Source organism: Cervus elaphus, chromosome 15 (assembly GCF_910594005.1).
Source record: "Cervus elaphus chromosome 15, mCerEla1.1, whole genome shotgun sequence".
NCBI lineage: Eukaryota > Metazoa > Chordata > Mammalia > Artiodactyla > Cervidae > Cervus > Cervus elaphus.
Window position 1 is genome coordinate 67,027,166 of NC_057829.1, and position 23,257 is coordinate 67,050,422.

Consider the following 23,257-nt stretch of genomic DNA (forward strand, 5'->3'; position numbering starts at 1 on the left):
TTGGCCACCTGATGAGAAGAACTGACTCACTGGAAAAGACCCTGATGCTGGGAAAGATTGAAGGCAGGAGAAGGGGACGACAGAGGATGAGATGGTATCCTCTGGGTGGCATCATTGGATGCCATTATTGACTCTATGGACATGAGTTTGAGTAAGCTCCGGGAGTTGGTGATGGACAGGGAAGCCTGGCGTGCTGCTGTCCATGGGGTCGCAAAGAGTTGCATACAACTGAGTGAATGAACTGAACTGAACTGAGTCTATCTGGAGTTTTCAAACTGCAGATCATTTTAAAATTAAATTAAAATAAATTTAATCAGCCATACTGAACATTTTATTTAAAGAACAGAATATCAAATATCAGAGTGTATTTCATGTGATAATTACACATATTATTGTTAAAATTTGTCTCACTTATAAAAATCCACATACATATGTGAGTCCTGGGTTCTGGTGTTAAACGTATTTCTTATTGTGAATCATGGCCAAAAAAATTGAAAGCTCCTGGTCTAGATCAGTGCTGTCCAACAGAAATATAAGGTTAGCCAGATACATAAATAAAAGTTTCCAGAAGCCACAAAAAAAAAGTAAAAAGAAATAGGAAATTAATTTTAATATTTAACTCATATAAAAACACCTTTCAACATGATACCAATAAAAAACTTATTGAGCCATTTTATATTCCTTTTGTCTTTAAAATCCAGCACATATCTCACACTTAGAGAACACCTTAGCTCAGACTAGGTACATCGAGTGGCAGTAGTCAATAGCCACACTGCAGGTCACTCCTGTAGTAATGCAGATCAGTTTTGCAAATTATCTACCTTAGGAGGCAAACTCTAAATTCACTCTAAGCAGTGTGAATTTAAACTTAGGAACTGAACAAGATTGTAAACTCACACCAGTGGCTACCTCTCCCATCACAGTTAACCCTAGAGATGGCACTGAAATTGATAGATCAGTAAAAACTGTGAAAACTCTGAGGATACATGTGTGTGCACGTGTGCATTATGTTGATAAATAGGGAGTGATGGGGCCAACACATCACAGGCTTTCTTGTTTTTGGTGCATCCTTCACCTTTTACCAATGCTGGGCTTTAGCCTCTCCCTCTGGGTATACAAGGTAGCTGATACCTTCCAGGAATACAAATTCATAGAGAAAAGTAATGGGATGCAGCGGGAGGTGCAAATGCTAGTAAAGCAAGAAACTGATCAACTTAAACTAGATGAAACAGATTAAATGCATCAGATGCTAACCAGTTCTCACTCATCTCTTCCCCACTCTCTGCCCTTGCCCCTACCCATGTTTCATAATCTTCAGTTCAGTTCAGTTCAGTCACTCAGTCGTGTCCTACTCTTTTTGTGTGTGTGTGTGTGTGTGTGTCCTACTCTTTGCAACCCCATGAATCGCAGCACACCAGGCCTCCCTGTCCATCACCAACTCCTGGAGTTTACTCAAACTCATGTCCATCGAGTCGGTGATGCCATCCAGCCATCTCATCTTCTGTCGTCCCCTTCTGCCCCCAATCCCTCCCAGCATCAGGGTCTTCATAATCTTACATTATGTCAAATTCCATTAGTTTTATATTTCAGTCTTGAGATCACCATGAATGTCATGATTAGACTTTCTAACCAAACATTTGCAGAACACCGCTTAAAGTTCAGTAAAAATAATCAAGTTATTTATTATGTGTTTAGTTCAGTTCAGTAGCCCAGCGGTGACCGACTCTTTGCAACCACATGGACTCTAACTATTGTGTATTAATTATCATATATACATGATCTTATTTAATCCTCACATAACTCTATCTTCCCCACGTCCCAGGTTCACTTTTCTTGTCTGCACCTATCTCATAACGTTGTGAGGTTCAAAGGAAATCAAATATGCAGCGCAGATTCTTCACCGTCTGGGCCACAATTGAAGTCCTCATACATGCAGCAGGGCTTTTAAACCTATGAAGCATGTTGCAAAATGGCACATACTGTTTTAAAATATACACTTAAAATGCGGCCTACTTGTAATAAGGGATAATATAGCACGAATACAGCATATACCCATTTCACAATCACAAAATTCAGGTCCTTAAAAACTTTTTATTGAAGTATAACATATATGCTGTAAGGTTCACAAAACGTGAGCTTGCAGCCCAATTAATTTTTTTTCCAATTAATTTTTATAAGGCATAAATGGGAAAAAGAAAAGTAACCGCCATCCAGAAAAAAATATAAACATTACCAGTAACTCAGAAGCTTCCGTCTGGTAAATGATATATGCTTTTAAGTTAAAGACCTGGTTTCGAATCTTGACACTTTCCTCCTGCGTGACTTTGGCATTTTTAAAATGTCTTTAGGTCTTGATTGAGTCATCTGTATCGTGAGAATAACGGTACCTTATATGACTGCTGAATTAAACGTCACATAATGTAAAACGTCCATCGCAGTGCCTGAAAAATAGCTGGTCTGCAACAAACCTAACTATTATCCGGCGAATGCAAGAGGCTGTCCCCACGTTCCACTTCCTGCCTTTTTGTCACTCACTTTTGAAAGTTGCTCTTGCTGCGATTCCTTTTTCTCCTTCTTTATCGCCCCTCCTACTGCCGTAAATTGCCCTCCAGAGTTGTCGTAAAATGCTCCTCCCCGCCCTCCATGTGGCGAAAACGCAATCACGCTTGACGGCGCGAGGTGGCTCAGCCGCAAGATGGCGGCGCTGGCAGAGGAGCAGACGGAGGTGGCGGTCAAGTTAGAGCCTGAGGGACCGCCGACGCTGCTACCTCCGCAGGCGGGGGACGGCGCTGGCGAGGGTTGCGGCGGCACAACCAACAGCGGCCCCAACGGCGGCGGCGGGAACGTTGCGGCGGCGTCGTCGGCCGGCGGGGATGGTGGGACCCCCAAACCCTCGGTGGCTGTCTCCGCCGTTGCACCGGCGGGGGCGGCCCCGGTGCCCGCCGCTGCTCCGGAGGCCAGCGCTCCCCACGACCGACAGACTCTGCTCGCCGTGCTGCAGTTTCTGCGGCAGAGCAACCTCCGCGAGGCCGAAGAAGCGCTGCGCCGTGAGGCCCGGCTGCTGGAGGAGGCAGTGGCGGGCTCCGGAGCCCCGGGAGAGGCGGACAGCGCCGGCGCTGAGACGGCTAGCGCGCTTCTTAGCCGGGTCACTGCCTCGGCGCCCGGCCCTTCGGCCCCGGATCCTCCGGTCAGCTGCGCTTCGGGGTCCGCCGCCGTCTCGGGCTTAGCGACAGGTTCTGTGGCTCCGGGTAAAGGTGAGCCGCTGGGTCCCGGGTAGGCAGGACCGGCACGGCGGGGAGTGAGCCGGGAAGGCAGAGGCTGGCAGGCCTGCACCTCTGCGGGCTTGTTTTGAATTTCCTGGGCCCGCCTCTAGGGCCACATGCCCGCCCCTTTCCCTAGTGCGCCGGCTGCGCAGTCAAACCCTCTTCCGAGCTGTCAGTTCCAGCGAGAGGCTGTGGAGAGCTATTGAGCCCAAGGATGTATGGGGACGGTGGGCGAGGAGAGGCGGGAACTTTCAGTCTTTTGGTTTTTCTTATTTGGGCTCTTGCGCTTTGGACAGGGATGCAGCAACATTATTTGTACTAGCGTAATTTTACTATAAATATTTTATGTTGTTTATCTTAATTTTCACAGCTCCACTGTGAGGTAGACAGTACTTCTATTTTAGAGATGAGAAACCAGACCGAGAAAGGCCAAGGTATTTGCTTTGGACCACACAGCCAGAGAGTGATGGTACATAGTGTAGCCAGTCTTTTTCAAAATATAGGCTAAATACCATTGGTGTTAAATCTTTTAGAGGAATGCAGATTCCTGGGCATCACTTCAGACTTAGTGAATCAGATCCTGTGCAGGTGGAGTCTGGGAATCTGCATTTTCAAATAAATGCTTCAGGGACTTCCCTGGTGGTCCAGTGGTTAAGAATCTGCTTTCCAACGCAGGGGACGTGGGAACGTGGTAGGGAACCAAGATCCCTCAAGCGTGGGGCAACTAGGCCCACGAGCTCTGCAACTACTGAGCCCGCATGCGGCAAGGAAAAATCCTCGGAGCCGCTGCTAAGATCCAACGCAGCCAAAGATAAATAAATATTGTAAGGATTAAAAAAAAATGCTTCCAAGAGATATTGATGTATGGCAAGGTTTGAGAACCATTCATTTAGGAACAGGTATTGGACTTCAGTTTCTGTCTCAGTTGCTTTTACTTGTGGGATGCTGATTGTTACTCTTCCTAAGCTTGAGAGTTTTTTTCCTTCTATTAAATGGGTTATCATCATATATATGTAAAATGTCTGGCACTGACAAGTTTATGCCAAGTACCTATCCCTGACACCTGAGGCTTCTTCTTCCCCTTCCCCTTTTTTTTCAGCAACTGTTGTCACAAAGTCCATGCAGTAAAAGCCATACACAACATAAAGTTTCAAAGGTGATCCTGAGCCAGTAAAAAATGTTTATTGAATTAAATTACCCATTGTAGAGCCTCTTGCCAAATTAACCTGTGTTTATGAGATCTAATCTTGGCAGCATTGCCAGGAGTGAAGTATGACTAGGAAGCACTGTAACCCATAAGTAGAAATGTGTACAAATGTGATTGAGAGGAATCTTTTTTGAATCTGAATTTTGTGAATGAACTGTAAGATGGATGAATTATGTTGTTGATTATTTTGCTATAATCTCTCATCTCTTTAGAAACTTGACCTTCAGATTGTAACTCAGAAACCAGTAGAAAGGAAAAGAGGCCATCATAGTAACCAAAAAAACTGAAAATTTGTGCAGTAAAGAGCATAACAGTACTGTAATCGCAACTTAAAAAAATTTCCCACAAACACTCATTTGATTGACAGATGTATCATTGTTTGGTATTGAAATATTACAAATAAATACTCATGCTTTTTGCCTTGAAATGGTGGTTGTGGAAATTGTTTTACGCATATAAAATAGATTTATCTTTTGGAAATATAAAAGGCAAGTTCTTCCCACCATTTACATGGTTGTATTTTATAGGGAGTGATAGATGTACATACGTGAAGGTAACACAGGATAGGATGTGTTGCTGAAAAGTTATAAAATACTCAGGTTAAAAAAAAAAATACTCCGGTAGCTCAGAGAGCTGGGAATGTTACTCCAGGGCATGGCTTGGTGGTGGTGAGTGCCATTTGCACTGAGCCTTGAAAGAAGAGTAATACCGTTGTTTGATTTGCACATACCATGTTTTATAAAATTTGTTTTTAAAATAGGGTATCTCTAGGAAAAATGCTGAATCGTCCTGCTGTTGATTTGAAAATTTTTATTTTAAGATGTGGACAAACTGAAGGCGTGTTGGTTGGGTAACTGAACCAAACTGAATCCCATTAAAAGATTTTTGTGATCGTGTCAGGGAAGAGTATTTGAGAGGAGAGGGACAAACAGCTGAGAAACAGTTCTGGACCTTAACAGAACAGCCTTAGTCTCTTGGTGCTTGTCAGGTCATTTTCTTGAAGTTATCTTTCATTTTTTAAACAGTTGGAAGTGTAGCTGTGGAAGACCAGCCGGATGTCAGTGCTGTGCTGTCAGCCTACAGCCAACAGGGAGACCCCACGATGTATGAAGAATACTATAGCGGACTGAAACACTTCATTGAATGTTCCTTGGACTGCCATCGGGCAGAACTGTCCCAACTCTTTTACCCCCTATTTGTACACATGTATTTGGAACTAGTCTACAATCAACATGAGAATGAAGCAAAATCATTCTTTGAGAAGTATGTGAATTTATATGTGTTTATAAAAAAAATGTATATATAGCTATATATATATATATATATATACACATGCAGAATGTGTATACACATCTGTAACTACACAAATGTCAGATTGCAACTCGAAAAACACTTTATGAAGGAGAGGTTACCTGGTGCCTCTCCTAAACCTAAGATGGAGGGTTTGATCTTGTTGAAGTCAGGAAAGGCTCCTAGAGGTGATGCTTGAGATAGGATCTGAAGGTTGGAGAGGAGTTAACCAGAGGAAGAGAAAAGGGAGAAACTTGTGTGACAGTCCTGTGGCAGGAAGGATCATGGTAGGCACCGAGATGAAAGAAGGCTCGTGTGGCTGGAGCAGAGCATGGGGAGTGGGGTTTGGTACTACACGAAGCTTGATGATTAGTTAGCAGCTGGAACAGGCAGGTTCTTAGGCCGTGTTGAGGGTCTTTGTTTACCCTAAGATCAGTAGTTGGTCATATTGGATAGGATTAGATTTGGCTGAGAGTCACTGAAAAATCCAACAATAGCTGCCTGAATAAAAATTTATTTTTGCTTTTATTTTAAGAGCAGTAAAGAATTCACCTGCAATGCAGGAGACACAGGAGACACGGGTTTAATCCCTGGGTCAGGAGGATCTCCTGGAGGAGGAAATGGCAACCCACTCCAGTATTCTTGCCTGGAAAATCATATGGACAGAGGTCCTGGTGTGCTATAGTCCACGGGGTTGCAAAGAGTTGGACATGACTGAGCATGCACACACTGCTACTACTACTAAGAGCAGTATGAAGCTGTGTTAAGATTAGATTACGTGGAGAGTGACTAGAACCCAAAACAATAGAGACTTGAGTATAATAAAAGTCTATTTCTCTCTCATGAAGAAAGGCACTTGTAGGACTGGTATGGAGTCCTTGATTATTTCTTGATCATGTAGCACTGACATCCTTGTCATGCAGTTTCCACCTGTGGTGCAAGGTGACTCTCCAGCTCTAAGAAATCATATCAGTGTTAGAGTCGGCAGGGAGGGCACACATCCCTCCTGGAAGTTGCATGTATTTCTCCCTTTTTTATGGCATTAGTCTTGGCCAAGAGAGGTAGGAAATATGGTCTTTACCTAGATGTCTGTGTGCTCAGCTGGTATTCCAGTGTTTTATTGTGGAGGAAGAAAGAAAAAAATGAATACCTGCGGACAGACATTTTTGCTACAGAAGTTGTTGAAGGACCATACTTTATTAGATTTTACATTTTGAAAGGATCTTTATGCGGGGGGAGAACAGGTGATTGGGGGGATGAAGTGATTATAGAGCGATCATTTTGGAAGTTATTGTAGTGGTTCTCAACTGAGGGTAATATTATTCCTCCTTCCTGGCTATTTGAAACTGGAGGTATTTTTTTGGTTGTTGTATCGACTTGACTGGAGGATCAGGTATCTTAGGGATACCAAAAGTTCCAATATGTACAGGTAGTCACGCTTAGCAAAGAATTGTTCTGCCCCCAATACTAGTAGCACCCATGTTGAGAAACACTGGACTGGGTGTGATAGTGTTGGTGAAGGGCAGTAGACATATTTGTGAAGCACTTGGTGAAGAATTAGATACAGGTGTAAGGTGGATAAAAGTGTAATTGATAATCCCTGGGTATCTGGCTCCCTTAGCTGGATAGGGACGCTCTTCACTTAGATAGAAAACCCTGGAAGAGGGCAGGGTTTGTCAGGTTGTGGAATAATCTTGAGTTCAGATTTGTTTATGCCTTTGACTCATTTAAGAGATGTCAGGTTGATAGATGGAGGATATATAAGTCTCTGGGCTTAGAGGAGAGGTAGAGGCTAGAGCCATAAATTGGAGTTGTGTGCAATATTGGTGGATAGGATTGAAAGTGTTAGTCACTCAGTCATGTCTGACTCTTTACAACCCCAGGGACTATAGCCTGCCAGACTCCTCTGTCTATGGGATTTCCCAGGCAAGAATACTGGAGTGGGTCACCATTTCCTTTTCCAGGGGATCTTTCTGACCCAGGGATTGAAACTGGGTTTCCCACATTGCAGATTCTTTACTGTCTGTGGCACCACGGAATCCAAGATTGTCTAGGAAGGAGTATGAAATAGAAATAAGTCAACGGGAGGGCTAGACCTGCACCTCAGGGAACTCCCAACATTTGGAGGAGAAGATTAATAAAAAGAGTAGAAGAGACTACCATGTAGAAGAGAGATGAAAGGAGAGGCCAGAGAAGCAGAAAGAAAACCAGGAGAGTGCCGAGTTATGGAAGCCAGAGAAAAGGAGTGTTTAAGGTGGAGGTGTGCTCAACAGTTTGAATGAGAGCTCTTTATTTCAAGCAGTAGACCCAGAAGCTAGGACTTGTCAGGTAACACAGGTAGTGGTAATAGAGGAATAATAGAAGCCAGGATTCCTGGCTTCTGTGTGTTATGTTCATTCTTATTCTACAATGCCTAATAGAAGGTATAGAAAGCAAATGTTTGATAGCTCAGTGTTTTGGTTTTTTTTTTTAACTTTTTATTTTGTATTGGGGTATAGTCGATTAGCAAACAATGTTGTGATAGTTTCAGGTGAACAATGAAGGGATTCAGTCATATGTATACATGTATCCAAAGTCCCCTCCCATCCAGGCTGTCACATGACATTGTGTAGCTCCGTGTTTTTGAAAGAAAATATTAAGGCTGATGGTGACAGAATCTCTAAGGTAATTTTTCTTACAGTACTGTCATCAGAAGGGCTTCCCAGGTAGTGCTAGTGGTAAAGAACCCATCTTGCCAGTGCAGGAGATATGAGATGCTGGTTCGATCCCTGGGTAGGGAAGATACCCTGGAGGAGGGCATGGCAACCCACTCTGGTATTCTTGCTTGGGGAATCCCATGAACAGAGGAGCCTGGCGGGTGGCAGTCCATAGCGTTGCAGAGAGTTGGGCATGACTGAAGCGGCTTGGCAGGCGTGCGTGAATTGTCCTCAAAAAGCCTCTTCCTCTTCCAGTGTAGCCATCTCCTCACCTAGGGAGCTGGGATGTCATAGGGACTGACTCCGTGTGTCCTTGTCATGAACAGTCGCAGCCCTTGCCAGCACCCCGTGCTCAGATGAGGTTATCGGCAGAGACTAATAGAAAAATTAAGAGGCTGAGATTTCTAATTTTGTTCACATCTTAGAAACTCATAATTCATATCTTGATGAGTCATGCTAGGCTAACACAGGTAACAGATTAGGAATCTATTGGCTATGTGTCAGAGCTAAAGTCCTAATATCTTTAATCGTTTGTTTTCTAAATGTTTTTGCATTGTTTGCTGCTCTTTGTGAATGTTACTATATGATTTTTACATTTTATATTATTAGAATAATTAAGATTTGTAGAAACAAAAGTACATTTAAATTTAGCAGTTGGTACCAAAGCTGGAATCTTTATATAATTGTCTTGGTAATGGTGAGTAAATGGGAGTGCTCACTCTTTGATATCAACATATTCTTGTTCTTTAGTCATGTTATTAAAGTACTAATGTTTAATATTTATATCTAATGTTAAGAATATAAGAAATCACTAAAAATGATGAGTTTTGTGAGAATGTCATGCACTGATTATTGTTGAGAGGCTGAGTGATAGGTATGTTGAGTTTATTATATCAGTTTCTACTTTAGTATGTGTTTGAAATTTCCCATAATAAAAAGTTTTAAAAAGTGGGTTTTGAGAGAACATAAGATTCTAACATTTTCAAATCTCTGCCAATGGTGGCATTCAAATGTGACTGTCCACCAGTGGTGGATATCTTATCTTTCATTCATCTATGGTGTTTATTTCAAATTCCCTTAAAATGTTTATGATGCATTTCACTAGAGAATTAACTTGATCATTTTTAGGATGAATTCAGAGCTGAATTGTAATCATTTTGAATTGTGTTACTTCTGATTCTACAACTTAGTCCAGGATTATTCAAACTACTACGTTGAAAGTATTCTGGGATGTTTATAAATATATGGGGGAGAGGCAGATCCCTTAATGATTACATTGAAAAATGCCTTTTTAAAATCACTGAAACAGGTTCCATGGAGATCAGGAATGTTATTACCAGGATGACCTACGAGTATTATCTAGTCTTACCAAAAAGGAACACATGAAAGGGAATGAGACCATGTTGGATTTTCGAACAAGTAAATTTGTTCTGCGTATTTCCCGAGACTCGTACCAACTCTTGAAGAGGCATCTTCAGGAGAAACAGAACAATCAGATATGGAACATAGTTCAGGAGCACCTCTACATTGACATCTTTGATGGGATGCCGCGTAGTAAGCAACAGATAGATGCGATGGTGGGAAGTTTGGCAGGAGAGGCTAAACGAGAGGCAAACAAATCAAAGGTATGGGAATAAGAACTATGTAATGCAGATTATGAAAACTTGTTGCATTTCCATCTACATAATTTACACGTTTTTCTTACAGCTAGTTTGGGGATAATTTTACACTGTATACTAAGTTTCATGTTCTAAGGATGATGTATATATTAGTGAGGATTTGAGAATGGTTGCATTTAACAGAACCCTGATTATACTGACTGAAACACATAAGGTTTTTTTTTCCTCACATAAAATGAATTAAAGAGGAAGGCCCTCCTAGGCTGGTGTGAGAACTCCACAATGCCATCAGGGACCCTGGCTCCTTTTACTTTCTGCTATGCCACCTTCAGAATGTGGCTTTCTTCATTGTGTTCACAGGTGGCTATAGCAGCTCCAACTTTGCAGCTGTATTCCAGGAAGGTAGAAGGGGGAGGATATACCTGCTGAATCTCCCTTCTTATGACGAAAACAGTATTTCTAAAACACCACCCAGTATTTTTGTGTATACATCTATTGGCAAGAATGATATGATATGGCCATTCTCAGCTGCGAGGGAGCCTGGGAACAGAAATGATTTTAACTGAGCATTCTGCTGCTCCAACAAAATCAGGGTTCTGTCAGTAAGGAAGAAGGAGAGACTGGCTATTGGGTAGATAAGTACAGAATCAGTTTCAGGATATAAATGACCATATTATAATTGTAATTCCTATCAAGATATTAAAAAGATGTATCAATAAACAAAAAAGTAATTTTAAAAAATTGACTCTCTTGACTTGTAGGTATTTTTTGGCTTATTAAAAGAGCCAGAAATTGAGGTGCCTTTGGATGATGAGGATGAAGAAGGAGAAAATGAAGAAGGAAAACCTAAAAAAAAGAAGCCTAAAAAAGATAGTATTGGATCCAAAAGTAAAAAACAAGATCCCAATGCTCCACCTCAAAACAGGTGAGGGAAAAAACCTCAGGAACACGTGTGGAAGTGTAAGACGATGTTATAGATGGTTCCAGTTTTTTTTAATATTCAGAGTAATTTCCAGTTTGTTTTTCTTTCACAGAATCCCTCTTCCTGAGTTGAAAGATTCAGATAAATTGGATAAGATAATGAATATGAAAGAAACCACAAAACGAGTACGCCTGGGGCCAGATTGTTTACCTTCCATTTGTTTCTATACATTCCTCAATGCTTACCAGGTTGGTAAAATAATTGGGTAGTTTCTGGGAGAAAATTGGGAGAGTCATGGAAAATGGTGATTAACCATTAAAAGTAGCTTAGATGTCTTAACTAAAATGGAGTTTTCTTATTTAAACTTTAAAGATGGCAGTTAGAAAAGGAGAATTAGACATTGATCAGAATAGATAGAAGACAATGTTTAAAAGACCTTCAGCAACTTGTTGGTACCAGAATCTTGTTTGTATGTGTCCTTTGTTTCACTGATCAGAATTCTGCTAACCTTTGAAAAAGGAGGAAGCTATGTGGTTCGTCTCTCTTGAACTTAAGTACTTACTTAAATTTTTTATTAAGAATTCTTTATATCCTTATAGACTTTTTATAATAGACTGCTGAAGATTTATTTAGTAAATTACAAAAATAATTAGATATACTTTGTACTATAATTATGGCTGATTTGCACTGTACGGCAGAAACCAACACAATATTGTAATTTTCCTCCAATTAAAAAATAAAACTAAAAAAAAAAAAACACTTGGTTTGTATATGCATTCCAGATTTGGAGGGCAAAAAGTAAATTATGACATGTTCTCAATATAAGTGTATTTGAACAGTGAATTTCAAAAGAGAATGAAATCTCAAATGATCTTTTATGTGAAGAAAAATACCTGTCATTATGTGTTCTCTTAGATGTGATTATAATTTTTTTCCCCTAAAACAGTATTGTTTAGTATGTATTTTTTAATTGGCAGGGCCTCACTGCAGTGGATGTCACTGATGATTCTAGTTTGATTGCTGGAGGTTTTGCAGATTCAACTGTCAGAGTGTGGTCTGTGACACCTAAAAAGCTTCGTAGTGTCAAACAAGCCGCAGGTAACTGAGATGACCTGTCAGGATATAAACTCATTAGTTTACACCAATCTTTATTCTATGGAATATACCAGGACATTGTGATCTTAGCAGAATTTCACTTGATTTTACTTTAAGTCAAATTGTTAACAACATTCCCAACAGTGAAAAGTGTATTTGGAGTGGCAATCAGGAGACGGGTGCTGGACTGACTTAATTTCTCTGGTCCTCAGTTTTATCATCTGTAGAATGAGGGCATTAGGCTAGAAAACTCCCTGAACTTAAAAATCTAACATTTTATGATTGTTTGTAAATTAAAAAAAAAAAAAAGTCTTCAAATACTGGGAGAGTACTTCTCTGTTTTAGCCATAAAAATGGCTAAAATGAACTAAGATCAGGGTTATATTTTAAAGTTTCTTGCTAGTTGTTTTGTTTAAACAAGATAACACATTCTCAATAGTTTATTTTAATATTTCTATAGTTTTATTTTGTGAAACATTGTGATATAGTGGATAAATTGAGTTTCAGCCCTAGTTCCAAGACTAAGTAGCTGTGTACACTTTGGTATGTTATTAACTGTTCTGAACCTCACTTTCTTCTCTTATACACTGAAATGATAGCACCTAATTTAAAGGCATTAGCATAGTGGTTGATAAATAGGAGGAACAGTTCAAATGTTAGTTCTTCTCCTAAACTCTGATAAATGAAATAATTGCCTTAAATTGTTTTAATGAATATATTTTTAAAAAGTAATATTTCTGGATCATTTTAGATCTTAGCCTCATAGATAAAGAATCTGATGATGTCTTAGAAAGAATCATGGATGAGAAAACAGCAAGTGAGTTGAAGATCTTGTATGGTCACAGTGGTCCCGTGTATGGAGCCAGCTTCAGTCCAGATAGGTAAAAGACAAACTATAAGAATTAAATACTGCTGTATTACATTGAGATTAAATGAAAATTATATGAAATATATATATGTTATGTGAAAGTTAACAACTAGAAACATTATGCAAATGTTGGGGAAAATACTTTTAGAAAAATCCCATGGTTGCCTGTCATTCTTTATCTTTTGGAATTTTGCCCTCTGCTAATTCATCTTGGGGTACTGGTGTATAGTAGCTAAATTTACAAAATCAGGATGCATAACTTCAGGGTTTGCTGGTTATAAAAACTAGCTTTAGTTTTGTGTAATTCCAGTAGGGGTTGAATTGCTTCTTTGGGTTCCTGCTATGTGTTTGGTGGCTACTGCTGTCTTCTGTCATCTCCAAAATCCAACAGATTCCTGATATTAAAGGCATGTTACCTATCAACTGAAGATTTATCTTTGTATAATTAAAAGAACTAATACTGATAAGGGAATTGGAAACCCACAAAAATGTTTGTCTATTTTTCATGATCTCTTAACATTCTATAGCAATGTGGGGAGGGTATTTTTTTGTTTTTTGTAATACCATCTATATCTTACTGCTTTCAGTCCAAAATCTTTCATAAAGATTTTCATCTTTATGAAACTTTGAGAATGAAGATTTTTGTTTTTTATAGGGTTTAGTCAGATGGTACATTTATACTTGAGGGAAACTTCTCATTTCACTGAAAACCATAGTACTTTCTGAGTAGTTTACTTTTGAAAGCTTTTCACCCAGCTTTGTATAGGGTATGAAAATAGCAACTCCATTTTAAAGTGAAAAATTACTGATTTTAAGTGACATATTTCTTAGAAGCCTTTTTCAGGTGACCTTATTTAACGATACTTTTTGTCATTACCTCTTGGTTTTTTTTTTGTTTTTCGTTTTCCAAAGAACTGTGAATTTCTTAATAGATAGTTTAAAAAAAAAAAACCTAAGCTTATTCAGTAGGTGCTCAGTAGATGTAGTGTCATGGCTAACAGTACTTTCAACTCTTGTTATTCACTGTGAATTTCAGGCATAAATTAAAACTGAGATGTAGTAGTCAGTTACCTATATTTAACATATACAAATGTGCAGAGAAACTGGACAGGTACCTAAGTTATTCTAGGAATCAAATATATTACCTTCTCTTTTCTCAGGAACTACCTGCTTTCCTCTTCAGAGGATGGAACTGTTAGATTGTGGAGTCTTCAAACATTTACTTGCTTGGTGGGATATAAAGGACACAACTATCCAGTGTGGGACACACAGTTTTCTCCATATGGATATTATTTTGTATCAGGGGGCCATGACAGAGTAGCTCGGTAAGAACATTATGAGCTTAGGACTGGGCCTGTTCAACGAACAGAATGGTTTCTTGTTGGGAATTACAAACTCCACTTATTTTCACTTCTGTTATTATCAGCTTTTTGAGAATGTCAGTATTTGTAGGTAATCTGAAAACTAATTTGGGACAGAAATATTTCTGTGTCTGCAATCATGTCTACACCAAGAGTCCATGCCTTCCCCTTCGCCAAGTGGATGCTAAACTTTGTCTTTTGCAGCCACTTTGAGCCCTTTTATTTCCCTGTCATATCTTTAAAAGTTCAGGATGAGGTATCGTGGGCTTGAAATTATTTGTGGTAGCCCCCCAACTAGGGGCTTCCCTGGTGGCTCAATCAGTAAAGAATCTGCCTGCAATGCCAGAGACCCGGGTTTGATGCCTGGGTTGGGAAGATCCCTTGGAGAAGGAAGTGGCAACCCACTCCAGTATTCTTGCTTGGGAAATCCCACGCAGAATAGCCTGGTGGCTCCAGTCTATGGGGCTGCAAAGAGTCGGACACAACTTAGTGAGTAAACCATCACATGGTAGCCAAAACTAGGGAAAAATACTTTGAGTTAGACTAGGAGTTGGATTGGAGAGTGTACATACAGAGAACTAAAGGATTATAGAATTAAAAAATTTTTGGACCATGTTAAATTAGTTTTAAGAATGTTTAGGGTGCTCGCTTCGGCAGCACATATACTAAAATTGGAACGATACAGAGGTTAGCATGGCCCCTGCACAAGGATGACACGCAAATTAGTGAGGTGTTCCATATTTTTCAGTTCTGAGATGGATGAAACTGGAGCCCATTATACAGAGTGAAGCCAGAAAGATTAACACCAATACAGTAGACTAACGCATATATATGGAATTTAGAAAGATGGTAACATAACCCTATATGCAAGACAGAAAAAGAGACACAGATGTATAGAACAGACTTTTGGATTCTATGCGAGAAGGCAAAGGTGGGATGATCTGAGAGAATAGCATTGAAACATGTATATTATCAAGTGTGAAACAGATCACCAGTCCAGGTTGGATGCATGAGACAAGTGCTCAGGGCTGGTGCACTGGGATGACCCAGAGGGATGGGATGGGGAGGGACGTGGGAGGGAGTTTCAGGATGGGGAACACATGTAAATCCATGGCTGATTCATGTCAATGTATGGCAAAAACCACTACAATATTGTAAAGTAAGAAAATAACACACCATTGTAAAGCAACCATACCTCAAAATTTTTTTAATGGAAAGAAAAAGAATGTTTAGGGAATTCCTGGTAGTCCAGTGGTTAGGACTTAGTGTTTTCACTGCTGAGGGCACCAGTTAAATCCCTGGTTGGGGAACCAAGATCCCACAAGCTGCATGGCATAGCTTTAAAAAAAAAAAAAGCTTAGTCTCTAAGTCATTCCATCCTCCTTTCCCTCAGGTAAACTAGTGAGGGGGACCCACTTACAGCTAATATTTCACGTCGTTGTTTCTGTATTTTGGATAGAACTTGGTATTTCAGAGTTAGCTACTAATTACCTTGTGTTTTCAACAATTTTTTAAAAAGGCTCTGGGCTACAGATCACTATCAGCCTTTACGGATATTTGCTGGCCATCTTGCTGATGTGAATTGTACCAGATTCCATCCAAATTCTAATTATGTTGCTACGGGCTCTGCAGACAGAACTGTGCGGCTCTGGGATGTCCTGAATGGGAACTGTGTAAGGATCTTCACTGGACACAAGGTATTTTAACTTTCATTATTCCAGCACACAAGGTTCTTTTGAGATTAAAAATAGTTTAAAAATTAACTAGTGACATACATTTTAAAGATACTGTCCACACCACTCCACTCTGTTAAATAGTTCTTTTGTCTCATTTTCTTGGGTATTTTTAACCTTACTTTTGATTCTTGCTATGTACTTTTTTTTAGGGACCAATTCATTCCTTGACATTTTCTCCCAATGGGAGATTCCTAGCTACAGGAGCAACAGATGGCAGAGTACTCCTTTGGGATATTGGACATGGCTTGATGGTTGGAGAATTAAAAGGACACACTGATACAGTCTGTTCACTTAGATTTAGTAGAGATGGTGAAATTTTGGCATCAGGTAAATGACTAGAACTGGCTTTGTGGTTAAGGGTCAATTGTATATTTAAAGGAAGCACTGAATGTTGACAATTGCAAAATTAAGTCCTATTTTGGATTTTGCTTCCCCTTAGTATGATTCAGGACTGCTACCTACATGTATATTGACTTCTCAGGTTAAGCTACTGCTTGAAATTCTTTAGAGGGAACAGAGTTGTTAAGTTCAGATTTCTTTTACCAGAAATGTAAATGCATAAAGCATACTTGACATGTCAGAAATTTAAATATGGCAGATTCTACTAAATGGTTTCCTTTTGATTTCCTCTTAGGTTCAATGGATAATACAGTACGGTTATGGGATGCTGTCAAAGCATTTGAAGATGTAGAGACTGATGACTTTACTACAGCCACAGGGCATATAAATTTACCCGAGAATTCACAGGAATTATTGTTGGGAACATATATGACCAAATCAACACCAGTTGTACACCTCCATTTTACTCGAAGAAACTTGGTTCTAGCTGCAGGAGCTTACAGTCCTCAATAAACCATCGGTATTAAAAGACCTTTGGAAACTACTGTTTGAAAAAGGGAGACTAAAAGCAAATACCTCAGTGATTAATATTTAAGCTACAAAGAATGTTTTGTCTATATGGATCTGGAAGTATGCTGCTTAGAAAATCTGTACAGGACAGTTCCACGTTTCTATAGCAACCACATTTAACTAATTTCCGTTAGTTGAATAAGAGGTATTATGTTTGTGGAGGGGACATTCATGGTGCTTTGGATTGTGTGGAAACTATGCATTTTCTGTTCAAATGCTATTTTAATTTATTATGTTTAAAAAAATCAATTGATTTCAATAATTCATCCTGCTTCAAGATTCAAATTGAGTAATATAATACCATATTGAATTTTAGCTGAAGAATTCCATGAGCATGTATGTTTCTGCTGTAAAAATGTAGTTACTGTATGGCACTCAAGTACTATGTTATATGATCCACTAACATTTTTGCTTGGCTCATGATTAGTGGAATGTACATTAACTGGCTAAGATGAACTACAATTCCTTTCTGAGAAATAGATGAAGTACAACCATCCACTGACATCTGAATCTATACCTGTTGGATTGAGTGCACCCAAACACTCTATAAACCAGGTGAAATTAACTTCCATGTTCTACTTCAGCTAAAATGGCTACATACAACCTAGTACACTTGAAGTCAGACATTTCAGTTGCTTACCTCCAGTACTGAGCCTTGCTTTGGAAAACTAAAAGATTTAGACCAAGTTACTGCCAGTTTTTTGCCTTTGTTGCATTTTGTACAGTTTTTATATTTTTGATATCTTGTAAATAAAGACAACCAGCTTTTCCAGGTTCATAATTTATTGTATAAATTGAGTATCACATGATGAGTTGACATTAGCTTCTTCAGGTATGGGAACTTAACAGATAATGTACAGTTCAGAATCCTATAAACAAAGCAAAAATAGTTTAGACACAAACGTGTTCAATTCTGCTTTTAAGACTCAGTAATTATTAGTAAAAGACTATCCATGAACCTCCCTGAAATTGAATGCAAATTCATTAGATTTTCAAAGGAGTCATTACCTCCCCCAAATTTAGCTGTCTCTCAGCTTTCAACAATTTAATCTAAAACTCCCACCTTTAACGAAAGAGCTGTCAATAATTCAGTATGATCCAAAATATACATTGTTGTAAAAGCCTAGTATATAAGATACTGGACTGACCAAAAAGTTTGTTCTCAGAGTTTTCTGGCTTATGGGGAAAACTGAATGGACTTTTTTGCCAACCCAGTAGCATCTGCCCCACCCTGGCCCCAATAAAGTAATAGTTTAAATAGTAGAAAGGAGGGAGGATGGTAGTATCCCCATTATAAAAACAGAGTAAGGAGGTACCTAATATGAAAAACTGGGGTTCCCTTGTGGCTCAGATGGAAAGAATCCACTCCAGTATCCTTGCCTGGAGAATCCCAGGAACAGGAGCCTGGTGGGCTACGGTCTCTGGGGTCGCAAAGAGTCGGACACAACTGAGTGACTAAGCGCACACATAGTATGAAAAATTGGGCAAAAAAACTACCTGTTTGTCAGGAAAAAACCAAGGACCACTGCATTTTGGGCTATGCAGTCAGTCCGCTACTGTCAATAATTTTGGGACTGGAAAAGGTCTTAAGAGCAGAGGAGAAAATTTTCTGTCATGGAAAGCTACAGTAGATAAAATCTAGGTTTTGGGTTTTCTGTACATTGTCTACTGCCAACAAAATACTTATACAAGCAAGGGCAAATGGGCGTTGGGTTGCACTAAGAAGAAAATGAAGTCTAGGTGACAGAATTGCAAAAAAAATTGAAAGCAAGATGCATTTGCAACTGATTCAAAAGGCTGGTTAATAATTACTACCAAAAAAATAATTACTACCAAAAAAATTACAAAAAGAGCTTATACAAGAAAGAGAGGATCTTTACAAAAAGAAAGTCCCAAATAAATAAAAACACAGAGACTGTTAAAAATACAAATGGTAATCAAATGGAAAAAATATACAACTTCACAAAAAAAATTTTTTACTCATCAAACTGTTAGAAACTGACATTATCCTCCAACTAATAAAAAAAATTAAAAAAAAAAAAAAAAAGAAACTGACATTATTTAACACTGCAGGGGGTGGGTGGGGAAGAGAGAGAGAAAGCTAGGTGTCCCACAATCCTTTCAGAAGGCACTTAATTAGGAGAACAATCATGTATAAACACTTCTTGCTCAAAATCATTCATTGTAATGTTATTTATATTTTAAAAAATTCTAGTAGGAAACAGATCTGTATAAAATAAATCATATATCCATGAGCACCCATGCATTCAAATTTATAGAGAACATACATGTTATAAAGCAAAATTACAGATGGATCATAGCCATTGGAAACCAAACAAATACAATAAAAAAGAGCTAAACTGAGATATTAACAAAAATTGTCAGGGTGATGGAGACATGGACAATATTTTTCTTTTTTTTTGAATGTAATAAAATTTTGAACAATGACAACAGTATAACTTTTATAGTGTGGGGGAGGGGAACCCTAACATCAAAATGGCAAAGTCATAAAGTTTTAAATGTTATCTCCTTACTGTTTATGTTGCTTTCACAGCTGGAGTTTTCTTAGACCTTAACTTGAAGTATAAGACTATCAAAGCAATACTTCCGTATGTGGCCAGCACACACTAAAAAAGAAAGGAAAAAGCAAACAAGAGTTGTTGTCACATCTATATTATTCTAAAACATAACTACTTAAAGGTATCATTAATACTTACATTCATTCTCCCTGTGAGAGTGTAAGAGTTGAAATATTTTTTGATACCAGTGAAATGGAACTGGGCATCAGCTTCTGGACCTGCCATGATTTCAATCTTTTAAAAAAAGAAAGAAGGCAACAAATTGGTTTGGATGCTATTTAAAATAAAAAATTTTTTTTTTAATTAAAGTCATATAAGTATTGTATATTAGCATATACATATACATATTGCATATAAATATTGTAAATTTTATGTATGCCTCACCCAACAAATCAGTAGCAAAATGGTGGAAAAAACATTGCTAAGAATTTGGAAGGAGGACTTTTGTCTTGGTTGCTATCACACAACATTCCAGAATGTACATCAAATAACACACAGAACACAGTAGTCTCTAATTCCATCTTCTGACCCAAAATAGGATGATGTTTTCATTCCTGGCTCTATCTATATATCATAGCACACTGTACATGGAATTCCATCAGTTTTAAGACTAGTTGAAAGTTGGAGCTTGTGATACTTTTCAGTCTCTCAGAGGGTTAACAACCAAAACAACTAACTGAATAGCTCACCTTGCAACACCACTTTTTACAGTTTTTCCTATAAATAATTTAGGACCTCCATGGGGAGGAGACAGGATTATTTATTACCAAATGGAATTAATACATACTAACTATTGGTGGTGGAGGGGAAGCTGAAATCCTTACTCTTTACAGCAAAAACAGATGAAAACATGTAAAGGTAAAAAGTAAAACCAAAATATCTGAAGAAAACATGGGCAAACATTTTAATCATCTTAGGGAAGGGAAAATACAAAGGTGGCTGAAGAAACACAGATAATCAACCTCATGATCAGTGAAGGAAATATGAAATGAGACAAATATTTAACCATCAGACTGCAAAGATAAATTTATCATAATAAGCAGCAGTAGCGGGAATGTGGGAAAATAAGCAGTCTCTCTGCTGCCTGGAGGGAGTGTAAACTGGAGTGAGTACAACCTTCCTAAAATGCAATTCTGTAATATCTACTGAATTATGACAGGGTACAGTTTATCCTTTTATCTAGTTGGTTCAATTTGTTCACCAGGAATTTATCCTTATATAGAAACATTACAAAGTGGAAATATGTAGTATGGTTCAAGGATGGTAACTGAAATACAGTTTATGGAAATAACTACAAGTGCATTTACAGGAAACTGATAAATGATGTTCCCATGGAAGGAAACAATGCATGGAGATCTTTAAATACAGACATGAAAAGATGTCCCCTTGCAATATTAAATATTAAAAGTTCCTATTTCTGGGCATTATAGAGCATATCGAAGGTTCTCAAAGTTTGGTTCCTACACTGTCAGCATCCATGGAAACTTAATGGAAATGCAAATTCTTAGGCCTTTTGAATCAGAAACTGGGGCCCAGCAATCTGTTTTAATATGCAGTCTAGGTGATTCCGATGTATGTTAAAGTTTGAAAAACACTGCAGTAACAGAAAACCAAACCCTTATTAGTAATTATATAGGGGGGAAAAAACCCTCGAATATACAGCAGGCTTGAAAAGGGGATTACATCTATAGAGCCTATGCATTTCACAAAGGCATGTATTTCTTTTATAAAGGCACATCAAAGGTCACCAGAGCAACACTCGAAAACTCGTCTGTATGACCGCCTATCTACCACGACCGACGCCACGCCGAGTCGATTGGCAATATAGACGAGCCGGTCGAGGTCCGGTCGAGATTGGTAGGCAGTGGCAGTGACTCAGCCGACTCTTGATGATGAGATAGACTCAGGGGAAACCTGTGAGGAAGTTGCTGCTATGGAAACCGGCACTCTACAGTTTGCCATTCAAAGGCCTTCAAGGGCATTCACAAGCATAGAATTGGCAATGAAAACCTTGACAAATGACCTTAATTGTGAACAGTTTCAAGAAGGTTCTTGCAGCAATGGAGGATTCCAAACTTCCTTGGGTCACCTTAGAGGCCTTGGCCAGTCCAGTCCAAGTAGGAAAATCTCCATTAAAAGAAAATTTTATAATATGGCTTTTATATTAAAGGTTTTAGTAAACTTATTAAAGACATGCTTTCCCATTCATCTTCAGGACTGATTTTTGGATCCTTAACAGTATCAAGCAGGTTTCTAGGAAAAATCCTACAGAAAACAAGGGCTTAATTCCCACTAACTTGTGTCTAACAAACATTTTCCAAAGAATGTGGTATCCAACTGAAACAATCTTAAGGTGCCTTAAATCTCCCTCTATACAATACAGAAGGAAGGCTGATGTCTGCAATATTCCACAGAGGACTAATTCTGACTGTAGGGGAAGGCACAGTTTACTAGCGGCAATTTAGTCGAGATCCGAAAAACACTGAGATGGAAGGGGAAGTGAGATGCTGCCGCTGAACAACTGCAGCAAAGCCAGTAAGCACTTCGGTTAGTATCCTCAAGCAAACTTCAGGTTACTTTTGGACAAAGATCAGGAATCCTTGTGTTAAGTGTACTTTGTGGAATAATTAAACCGAAACTTGCTTTCCTTTTGAGTTATACATTAGTTTAGAAAGACATGAATGAAAAATACCTAAGATTAAACAGAACCGTACTAATTGTTAAACTGTAGCCTATGGCAAAGTCTAAGCCATGGGGTCTTCGCTTGTTTCTAATTGCGCGGCGAACTACTTTTAAATATAATTAATCTTTACATGCCTCTCTAGATCACCTGTAAAATGGGCACTTCAGAAAAGGCCAAAAGTGACCCACTACCCTCGCTTTCTGTTTTTCGGTATTGCTGGTGGGTCTGACCGGACACCTACCCGAAATGGTGAGATCTCGCGGGAAAAGAGGCAAACACAAGAGACAGCCGCTCAGGTACCAGAAGCTGCCTCTGGTACAAGGAGTTTATAGCTCTCTGTTCTAGCTACTATTAGTGAAAGGGCTTCCCGCCGACCGAACACAGACAGATATCTAACCCGCTTACCCGGGGCCGGGCCACACTCACTCTCGCCGGACAAAGGCTGCAGCGCAGCTAAAGGAGACCTGGCTGGACAGCTTCCTAAGCATAGCTCAGTGGAAACAAACTGCTTTGGGCATACTGTGGAAGAGAGGTTACTAAGACGAGAGGTGGGGTCATAAGTCCGTTCTGATCCAATAATACGTCACTGAGTGACCTTGGAGGGGCCTCCCTTCCCTGCGGGCTTCCTTTTCTCCACTGCAAAATACATTCTAAGGGCCTTTAGGAGCCTCGCGCCGAGGCTTCCCAATCACTGTCCGAACACTCACGCCCGGCCTTCATTTTCTCTAATTCCTTTTCTATTTACCACCACTCTCCGCCAGCCCCCACCAAAGCGAAGGCCTCGCGGTGTGCCCGGACCAGGAGACAATCTGACTCCAGGCCGGCCCCACAAAGCGGAGGCGCGTGGTCTAAATCCATGTTCCCCTCCACACTCACCTTTCAAGGGGTTCAAACTCCACAGCCTACGTCCTTCACCGTACGCTGCTGCCCCTCGACCCCGCCGGAAGACACCACCTCCCCCTCACACGTTAAACGGGCCTGATGTGTTAGGGCCTCTGCGTCGATTGGCTACCTTTATAAGCCCCGCCC

The 23,257-nt window shown here is 39.5% G+C and overlaps 2 protein-coding genes and 1 non-coding gene across 3 annotated transcripts; 2 read left to right on the forward strand and 1 right to left on the reverse strand.

Moving 5' to 3' along the window:
- The first annotated feature begins 2,664 nt into the window (after positions 1-2,664).
- TAF5 (TATA-box binding protein associated factor 5) lies at positions 2,665-17,747 on the forward strand. The gene is made up of 11 exons (XM_043926290.1): positions 2,665-3,254; positions 5,496-5,733; positions 9,766-10,081; positions 10,837-11,000; positions 11,110-11,245; positions 11,975-12,095; positions 12,844-12,973; positions 14,121-14,285; positions 15,841-16,018; positions 16,207-16,384; positions 16,692-17,747. The coding sequence occupies exons 1-11, from the start codon at positions 2,696-2,698 to the stop codon at positions 16,907-16,909; spliced, it is 2,403 nt and encodes an 800-aa protein (XP_043782225.1). The 5' UTR covers positions 2,665-2,695; the 3' UTR covers positions 16,910-17,747.
- On the forward strand, positions 14,963-15,066 carry LOC122709705. The gene has a single exon (XR_006345679.1). It is a non-coding gene; the product is annotated as a U6 spliceosomal RNA (small nuclear RNA).
- Positions 17,732-23,248, reverse strand: ATP5MK (ATP synthase membrane subunit k). Its single transcript, XM_043926292.1, has 4 exons — positions 23,105-23,248; positions 19,684-19,779; positions 19,501-19,593; positions 17,732-17,835 (listed from the first exon to the last, which is right to left on the reverse strand). Exons 2-3 carry the CDS (start codon positions 19,768-19,770, stop codon positions 19,504-19,506), a joined length of 177 nt encoding a protein of 58 aa, XP_043782227.1. The 5' UTR covers positions 19,771-19,779; positions 23,105-23,248; the 3' UTR covers positions 17,732-17,835; positions 19,501-19,503.
- Between the last annotated feature and the right edge of the window lie 9 nt (positions 23,249-23,257).

Bases quoted from the DNA above. Each gene is read 5' to 3' on its own strand.
- ATP5MK (XM_043926292.1), bottom strand. From the start codon at position 19,770: ATGGCAGGTCCAGAAGCTGATGCCCAGTTCCATTTCACTGGTATCAAA. The intron at 19,594-19,683 runs GTAAGTATTAAT...TTTCTTTTTTAG, and splicing joins CTCTCACAGGGAGAATGAAT to TGTGTGCTGGCCACATACGG.
- TAF5 (XM_043926290.1), top strand. From the start codon at position 2,696: ATGGCGGCGCTGGCAGAGGAGCAGACGGAGGTGGCGGTCAAGTTAGAG. The intron at 10,082-10,836 runs GTATGGGAATAA...CTTGACTTGTAG, and splicing joins GAGAGGCAAACAAATCAAAG to GTATTTTTTGGCTTATTAAA. The intron at 16,385-16,691 runs GTAAATGACTAG...ATTTCCTCTTAG, and splicing joins TGGTGAAATTTTGGCATCAG to GTTCAATGGATAATACAGTA.